The sequence below is a fragment of the Mchenga conophoros genome, linkage group LG17, assembly GCF_057382185.1.
Source record: "Mchenga conophoros isolate Kocher_MC1m ecotype Shallow Benthic linkage group LG17, M_conophoros_male_GT1.1, whole genome shotgun sequence".
NCBI lineage: Eukaryota > Metazoa > Chordata > Actinopteri > Cichliformes > Cichlidae > Mchenga > Mchenga conophoros.
Window position 1 is genome coordinate 20,622,718 of NC_140542.1, and position 9,627 is coordinate 20,632,344.

Consider the following 9,627-nt stretch of genomic DNA (forward strand, 5'->3'; position numbering starts at 1 on the left):
AGCCGTTTATCCCGCTCGGTTTACCCGCCTGTTAGCCCGTTAGCAGCCCCACTGCTAGTAACCGGTCACCGGCTGATCAACGTAAAAATCACCGTAACGTCGCTGTAACCTCAGCCGCTGCGTCAGATTAACAGGAGACAACACACACACTCTCGCGCGCATGCATGCATGCGTGCGTACACGCGCGTGCGCCGCTCTCACTCACTCACTCACTGGGTATCAGTTACCAAGTTTCACTAATTTAAAGACACCAACCGTCTGCGCGAGCTCCACCAGCGGCGCCAAACCACGCTGCACAAGAGATTGCACGAGCGATAATTAGTGTACACATACACACACTAGTCGCCGGTTTGATCGTACCTCCCTCCTGGTCCGGTTGGAGGCAGGCCGGGATGTTTTTCTTCCAGCCGGGCATGATGCACCTCAGGGTGGATAGGGAGTCCAGGGCGGCCGCTAGCAGACACACACCACCAGCAACGGAAGGAGCAACAGCAGCGGCGACAGCAACATGGCTAGTTAGCTTTAGCTTAAGCTGCTCCACTACACAGGGATCCACCTCCCCCTGCACGAGCCTACCTCTCTCTACCTCTCCCTCTTTTCAACCTCACACAGGCACGCGAGCCTCCCTCTCTCTCTCTCTCTCTCTCCCCACTCCTCCTCTTTGTCTATGTCTCTCTACCCCCTCCCCCCATCTGTAACTCTACCCCCGCGAGCCTCGCTGTGGTCTCACGGGAGCGGGAGAGCGACGTTTACAGAGATGGTCAAAAGAAAGAGAGTGGGTGACGTGATGACCGTGAAGGAGCCCGCGAGGCACTGACGCTTTGATGTTACAGAGGTTTCTGAAGACTGTTAGAAATGTATCCAGGTTCCACTGAAGGCTCTAAAGACTGTTACAAATGTATCCAGGTTCCACTGAGAGTCCTAAAGACTGTTACAAATGTATCCAGGTTCCACTGAGAGTCCTAAAGACTGTTACAAATGTATCCAGGTTCCACCAAAGGTTCTAAAAACTGTTACAAATGTATCCAGGTTCCACTGAAGGTTCTAATGACAAATGTATCTGGTTCATAGTTTAGTTCCTACAGAAACGTTGCTAGTGGCGCACCGTTCTACTGTCTTCATTCATTCAGAGCAGAGATAGAGAGAGAATCTGTAAAGAGACAGAAAGAAATCAATAAGACTGTGAGCCAGACATCCTCCTCCAGCAGCCAGTCAGCCTGTACAGTGATGAAGATCCATAGAGGCAGAGGCGTGGAGGAACTACTGAACCAGAACCAGCAGGACATGGTCCAGAGACCATATTCTGTACACAAAGAGGTGAAAAACAGCAACAATGGACAAAATGATGACAAGATGAAAAAACAAGCAAACAAAAGAAAAACAGGCAAAAGAGCTACAAGTCGATACAACACCAACAAAAGCCACAAGTAGTGAAAAGTCATCACAAAAATATATATTCTAATAATAATTTGATGGTGATCTTGGTATTTGGTATTTTCATTGCCAAGTTGTGTGTCTTACTCTTACTTATAGTTGTAAAAGTATGTCAGCAGAATTCAGCTGAGGGGGCACAGTGACCTTTGTGAATGGGCCTGGACCCCTGGGCTGTCATAACACCAATGCTGATGCAGAATTAGAACAAAGAGGGAAAAATGTAAGTTAAAGTGAAAAAACGACAACTATTACAGAGGGAAAGAAAAAAAACAAGCATAGAGAGAAACAAACCAACAATAAATAATAACAAGAACACTGAAATATACAATATGACCACAGTGGCTCCAGAGGGACACAAAAATATTCTAAAAAATACCTCTACTGGAAATTTAAAAAAGCATAAAATCATGCAAAACGGCAACAACGAGAAACAAAAGAATGACAAAGAGATTTTTTTTTTAGTTTGTTACCCAGAACACTGCAGTAGTTATTTATAGATACACATATAGTAACAAGTAATTTGGCAAGAACAGATAAGACTTTTGAATCCATGAAAGAATTGTTGAGGTTTTTTTTTCTGTAAAGAGGACCCAGAAATGCTCCTCTGGACTCGAAGAGTGAAAATATTCTGAGGACTGAATCTGAGCTTCTTTGAGATCATGAACACTATGTCCTTCCAGACCACAGTTATTCCAGGAAGGGTTTTGTTTATTTAAGCAATGCAATCGAAGCCCAAATTTCAAAGCCAGCGTCTTTGATTGTATGGAGGATCATTATTGCACATGTTATCGTATATCTGTGAGGGCCCCAATAATGCTGAACAATTTATACACATTTGCCATTGCTTTTGGGTAACTAATGCATTAATTAATGTTTTGCTTCTTTGTTGTGAAGCACTCTGTAATACGTATATATGTTATATATATGTTTTAATAGAACTATGAAAATAATGGTTTAGGCTGAATTTCATGGTGTCCATAAACATAAATCATTATGTGATTTTTAAAATAAGCTGTTGATATTTATCCAATTCTGTCTCAACCTCTTGTTGCCAGGAGCAATGTTCCCTCTAATTTTTCATGTGTCTGAGCGAACACACAAACTCCCTGAGCGATCCCGTGGACCACTGTGAGCAACAGCAGACATGGTCACTGTGGTCACGCCAGCATCAAATCCATCCAAGTTACATGGTTTATTAAAATAATCAAATTACAGCATTTACATTTATGTTAGACTACTTTTAATTAACTGCTTTAGCCCACTTACAATGAAAATTAAAAAAAAAAAATCTTGTTCATGACCTGTGTAGTATGTTAACACTATTGGAAGTAAAAATAACTTGAACTCCAATTTTGAAAACACAACTTTCCTTTTTTTTTTTCTTTTCTGATTTTTATAAAGCTCTGACTTGTATTATGAGTATGAGTCTGTGGTCTGGGAGAGAGTCCTGTAACTCTCTGTCTGTATATACAGTATATAATGACCAATGTTGGGCAATTAATTATATAGTTACTTCTTCAAAAAAGTAACTGAGATTTTTGCAGCTGTTTACCTAAAAATGCAGCCAAGGCGTTTTTTTAAACAAACATTTCAAACTATTTACAGAACAATCAGCTGTTCTGCATCAAATTTGATGCCACACAAATTATTTGTGCAACTCCCAAAAATAATTTCTCTCCACTATGAGATGAAGGAGAACAGTCTGATACCTGCAGGCCTGACAACAGGAGATGTATCACTCCTGTAACACCTGTAACATTCAGCAGTTGCCTCATTGTTCTGACACACACAACAAAACTAGTGGCTACACTACACACTAACTACACAGGATTTGCACTAAACATCGCAAATGTCTCACATCTCAAAACACCGCTGTCACTCCTAAAACATCCCCCCTTCCTAAACATCTAAATGCCATGTTGCCATATCATTTTTTGATTGGTCAACATGGTACATTTTTCGACCAATAGGAAAGGGTGGGGGTTTTGGGCGTTGTTTTTGCTCACAGGCGAAGAGTGCTTTCGAGCGTTTTCATTATAAAACGCCGTTTTTACTGTTTCTTCCCGCAGTAAATATAAACAACGATAGTATTCAGGAAGAAAACCAAACATTGCAAATATTTTTATCATAACTCTGGTTTTATGTGGCCTATCAACACAATTTATAAACTGGTATAAAGTCCACACTTTTCCGTCAATTGTTCCTTCTGTCCTGCTCACATCTCCAGTGGTTGTACATGTTGTCAGTGCGCAATTGCGCACATGCACAGCTTAGAGGGAACGTTGACCAGGAGATGTTTACAGGGCGGTATTACAAAGATCTGCGAATATTGAGAAATTAATTCTCACTACAGAAATGTAAAATTGATGTATTAACATACAGTTCTGGTGTTTTGTGGGCCATGTGGGTCAAAAATAAGCACAAGGGCTGACAGCCAAGTGTGAAAAAACGGACTGATCTAGTCAGTGTATTTTTAAGTTTATAGCACATCTGCAAACAACAGACCAAAATGCAGAACAGCACAAAGTCAAAAAATAAAATAAAACGAAATAAAATAAAATAAAAATGAATGAATGAAGAATGAATTTTTTAAACTTCATATAAAAGATATTTCATTATACTTTTACTAAAACATTTGGAATGATTATCCGGGAAAAGCTTCTTGTTATCAGCAGACTTGAAATGAAATGCCCAGCTGTTTTTTTTTTTTTTGTATTTGCCTCTCTGGATTTGTGTAGACTTCTGACCTTTGACTCCCAAACAACTTAAAATAAATGTACACCGAGCACTGCTGGGAGTGACTCCTCCTGATATCAAGACATGTTTGGGATGGTTTCTGCCTCAGTCCTAGCAGTGGGATCTTTTTAAAGCATATCCAACCTCCTGCAGTAATTTTATTACATAGGGTATAAAATAAATATGACCCCTGTGTTTGATTTCCAGCTTCAGCTCTAAAATGAAGTGATAAAGCACACAGATGTGGGCAGCAGTGAACCTGCAGATGTATTAACAGGAAGCCACACACAGATAATGGCTGCTCGAAGATATTTGAAATCTGGTTCCTGTCCCGACTCGCCTCTGAGGAATTCACCCCATCGCCTCCCAGCTGAGGATTAAAGGGCTATTCCACTAAAAGTTTAAAGGAAAGGAGAACGTGGTGTAGGTGACGTCATGTTAATGAAGTGAGAGAGTCATGTCACCATGGCGACCGAGAGACGGGAGCATTAAAAGAAAAAGGGGGTGTTTTAATCCAAACTGTAATGTTTCTAGAAACGTACTAAAGTTGTTTTTTTTATTATACTTAATAATTCATTTAACTCAAAGCTATTAAAATTAATATAAATTGCATGTAATTATCTTTCTGAGTGATTATTTGCTCTGAGTTTTATACCCTCTAAACACAGAGAATAATATTTTTGTGTGCATGTACACAAATTAGTACATATGCGACTGAACAGAAGAAAAACTTGGAGGAAATTAATATGAGTCCACAAACACCAATCAGAACATTACAGGCCATGATCATTTCAGTGTGTAACTGAGGGGTGCGATTGCCCTGTCCCACTGAAAATGAACAAAATGACTACATAAACATGACATGGAAGAACTCATTTTTGAAAACTGTGCAGATCTCAAAGTCCAGATCAAAATGATACACATACCCAGTTCTACTTTTTAAAATGTCTGGATTTAAAGATGAATCTCTGTAGGACCCATGAACCCATCTTTATCCTGCCTGAACAGGTTATGACATGATCTCTGGTGCTTCTGTGGGTCAACTTATCTCCTCTCTGAAAGGGTTTGACAAACTTTACCTTCACACTATGAACATCTTCTGAGTTACAGGCCCTCAGAGGGCAGAAGAGTGCATTGAAATTTGGTGTTTAATCCCTCATAGCTTCATGAGTACCGAGACATCAACATGATGGTGATCCACATTAAAAACAACATGTAAGCTGTGTTGGAAACTGCAACCGAATCCATTTCACACCAACTCCAAGTGTCACAATCTGAAGCCAACATCTCGTTTCTTTGTCAGTAACCAACTCTGAGCATCACAGGACATCATAGTTTAGATGAACTGCAGGAGTCTAACATCAGATTAACAGAAACAAACACCGATGCTCTGGATGTTTGATCTGATTCTCCCACACTGTTAAAGCTATAACTGCATTAACATGACTGGAAAGAGGTTCTGTTGATCCCGCAAGTTAGAATATGCAAATTATTATTATTATGCCTTTATTCTGAATATTTTTAAAATAAAACAACAAAAAAGACAAAACCACAAACAAAAAAAACATATTCATAATTACAATAAATAACCTCACATGTTTAAAAAAGAAGTAGGAAGAAGTGCCTAATCACAAGAACGCTAACCTCAAGGTGCTTTATATTGTATGATAAAGACCCTATAATAATACAGAGAACACCCATCAATGAGTCAGCTCCCAATGACCAAGCACTTGGCGACAGTGAGAAAGAAGAACTCCCTTTAAGCAGGAAGAAACCTTCAGCAAAACCAGGCTCAGGGAGGTGCGGCCACCTGCTGTGACCAGTTCGGGGTGAGGGGAGAGAGACGGGACGAAAGACACTCTTTTATGAGTTTTTTCATGATTAAAATTTGTTTTTATGTTTTTAAGCATTCAGTCATTAACATGTTGCTGTGTGGATTATTTATGCTCAACAAGCAGGTCAGTGGAACAATATCTGCAGCTGTGGTTAAAGCTGAGAGTACTTTATCTGAAGATGTTTTTCTCCTCTTGTCAGAAATAACAGTTTAAACACAGAGACAGGTGGGACTACATCTGCAGTGGACTCTGACAGGAAGGAGTAAAAAAAGAAAAGAAAAATCCCCTGTATGTCAAAACAACGGCAGCCTGTCTGACAAGTGCAGCGATTAACTGACAGCCTTCAATGTGACGAGCGGCCATCTTTCATCCCCGTGGATTGGCACAGAGAGGGAGGAGGAGGAGGGACAGGAGGAAAAGCAGCAGTGAAGCGGAAGAATGAGTCTCTGCAGGCTACAAGACAAAAAGCAGAGACTGACCTCGATATGAAGAGAGCGGGCGGGACTCGTGTGGTCCCATCAGAGAGAATCCTGCAGCTTTACAGCTCTCACACCAAACCTGCACTCACAAACTATCAGCAGTATTTATGGTGAACATTGTTTATCTCCTCACAGAGTCATCTGCACTCAGTCAGTGTGTCTTCAAATATGTTCAGACTCTCCATTTTCAGCCTGTAAGGACTCCCAGGACATCATAAAATACATCCAGTGAACTCCTGACCTCAAAAACAGCTGATCTCACCACCAGGTCCATTTAAGTCTATGCCCGGTAGCTTTGGACCATCTCACATGATCCCCAGCAGCAGCAGATGGAGCCTGGCCTAGTCCTTCACACTTAGTTCATATATAAGTTTGATGATCTTCCAGTCTAAACATGTAATTCATAATTACTGAAATCAGTGCATGCTCATTCTTCAGACTCGGCTCATGTGTTGCCGGGGGCTTCAGGGAGCTCTGTGCCAAATTTGAGGTCATCTGGTTGAGCGGTTTTCATGTTTTGGCTAAATGTTGCTCTCCATTAAAGGGACTGCTGCCTGGGAAATTCATTGCTTTATATCACAGATAAATGTGTTAACCTGAACCTTAACCACCAAAAAAACCTAAGATGGGTTTTAAAAAACCTCAAGAGCCAAAAAGTTCTAAATTTTTGCAACTCACTGGCTCTCAGAACAGAGCTGCATTGTTTCCAGTGACCAGCAGGGGGTGACTTCTCTGGCTGCAAAGAAGACATTTATTAGCCCTTTTTGATTAGCATCTACTTGAATTGTCTTGTGACAGCTCAATACGGTTTAAAGGTTTTTCATTAGGTTGTAGTACCTGGCAACAGGTACCTTTTTAAGTACCTGCTCACCCGGGGTTCCAAGTAATCTGAGGTGATCTGAAAATGTGACATCAACAGACTGAATGAGTCATGAAAGCGACTCCTTGAAAATCAATTCTGCCAATGCTGAAATCTGGCAACAAGAGAAACGTTGAGTCACATCAAGCTTATCCGAGTAGGTACTAATGGAAATGGGCTATATAGAACTTCAGACTTTGTTTGTCGCCAGTTTTAAGTCAGTGCAGCATGAGGTTCATTTAGTAAACTGTGGTGTGACTTAGAGTCAAGCACACATTAAAGCAGGGTACTTGGTGGGACAGTGTGGGTTTTGATTCAGCAGGGGCTTGCTTGCAGTTGGGTGGAGATTTCCATCTTCAGATCTTCTTTTCAGGCAGTTGATGGAGTTTGGATGTTTTGTAATCTTTGCTAATGAAGTAATTCATGAGTTACCATGTCAACTTAAAGGGGGTTTAGATTTGAATTAGTCACCGTTATTGATTTGGGGCAGTGAATGTGAGCTAAGCCTGGTGTGGCTAGGTGGTTCTGTGGTGTAGCGGTCATCACATCTGCTTTACACGCAGACGGTCCTGGGTTCAATCCCCAGTGGAACCACAAATCCAGCTTTGATGCCAAGAATGTCTTAGATCAGAGGTGGATAATGAATTTTGACAACTTTTTTTTTTTAAAGACAAAAACATGGTCTCCTTTTCATCAGAGAGTTTATATAGTAATTTAAATGTATATGATTATTTGAAAACTGAGTCTAAGTAGAGGATTGGCTGGAGCTGTTTTTCAGACTAACCAGGTGCTACGAACATGTGGAACTTGGGAAAGTTAAATATTGCAGACGTACATGGATGAGGTTAGAGCGATAAGAGGAACATATCCCAAAAGAAATTCCACTAAACCCAGAGCTGCTGCAGTTTGGTTTGTATCCAGGAGGACAAACAGCAATAAAACAGGCAAACATCAGTGAACTCTTTTAGTATAATTTTGTGTCCAAACTCAAAGTCTCACAGCTATCAGAGGAGGTGAACGACACTCAGAGACTATGGGTGGATCAACCACAGGTGACAGGAAGTGGGGGGTTTAAATCAAACCATCACTAAACTGGAACTCATGCACCAAATCCCCATCTTTTATATACAGTCTCAAAGCCTTGGTGTGGCCCTTCTAGTAGCTTCCAGGAATTCATCAATCAGACTAAAGTGGACTTTTAGGGAGGGAGGCTCTTAAAGAAACAGGAGAGGATAGACTGAGGGGCTTCATTCAGTATAAGGACTATTTTGACAAGTTAATTAGAGTGGGGAGTCCATGTGGCTAATGTCATCTTTTATTTACAGTTTATGGGGAAACCAAAACCAAAACTGCAGCTCTTGGTGCTTCAGCCTGAGCTTCATCTGTCGGACCCTGAGCTTGGGAGCTTCATTAACATGCAGGACATGAACACAGTGATGAACTCAGGTGAGCCTGCGAGGATTTTTCATCTTCATCAAGCCAAGGCTGATGATAAGCTGATGAGTCTGAAAGTGTGAATGGATTAATGATCGTCTTCATTGCGTCTCCGTCGAGTTAGAGAAATAAAAAAAGTGCATCATCATTATTTCCTCAGAGATTTCAGAAGAAGACTGTGAGTACTTGAGATGCAGCTGTAGCCTCATTTCATAGATTACTGTCAAACGCTGTCAATGCTTTAACACACTCGTATGCAAACACGCACACACACGCTGGAATCACAGCGTGCATATGTCAGAGGCTGCATTATGTGTCAACAGAAAGAGAGAGCGCCTGGGGGTTTGTAAACATCCCACTCAACTGATCTGTGACTCATCACACACACCACTCTGCTCCCGCCTCTGTGAGGACCCCTCACTAATGCCAAGCATGTCCTTTTCCTTCTCTCGGACTCCAACCTGAACCTGAAAATCAGGCCTGGAGAAGCTCCAGCTGCACCCGAAGCAAGGACAAGCTGAAGCTGAGGCTGGTTCTTCCGAAGGCAGACATGAACACGCCCCCAGCCTCATGTTTCCATAATTTCAGAGTGTGTTACACTGACTCACAGTAACGCAGAGGAGACTCTGTGGTCTTTTCGTGCGTTACTTTGTTTGTTTTTCCTTCTTTTGTTGTCATTTTGTGCAAAAGCCATGTATTTGTTTGTGTTCATGGATGCAGCTGGTGATGAGCCTGTTATAGTGAAAATCAGCATGAATTTGTAATGTTTCTAATGTATTTCAGCAGGAAACTATTCCCTGTCTGCAGTTGTCCAGACAAAGTGGGAACACATCACCATGGTAACCAAGAA

The 9,627-nt window shown here is 41.3% G+C and overlaps 1 protein-coding gene and 1 non-coding gene across 2 annotated transcripts in view; one reads left to right on the plus strand and one right to left on the minus strand.

The window, feature by feature from the left end:
• The window catches only part of grip1 (glutamate receptor interacting protein 1), a 67,125-nt gene extending 66,510 nt beyond the window's left edge, over nucleotides 1-615 (minus strand). The window contains exon 1 of the mRNA XM_085252892.1: nucleotides 361-615. Coding sequence (XP_085109018.1) covers nucleotides 361-415 — 55 coding nt within the window. The 5' untranslated portion in view covers nucleotides 416-615. The remainder of the gene's footprint in view (nucleotides 1-360) is intronic.
• A 7,249-nt stretch (nucleotides 616-7,864) lies between these two features.
• trnav-uac (transfer RNA valine (anticodon UAC)) lies at nucleotides 7,865-7,937 on the plus strand. Its single transcript has one exon. It is a non-coding gene; the product is annotated as a tRNA-Val (tRNA).
• The last annotated feature ends 1,690 nt before the right edge of the window (nucleotides 7,938-9,627 follow it).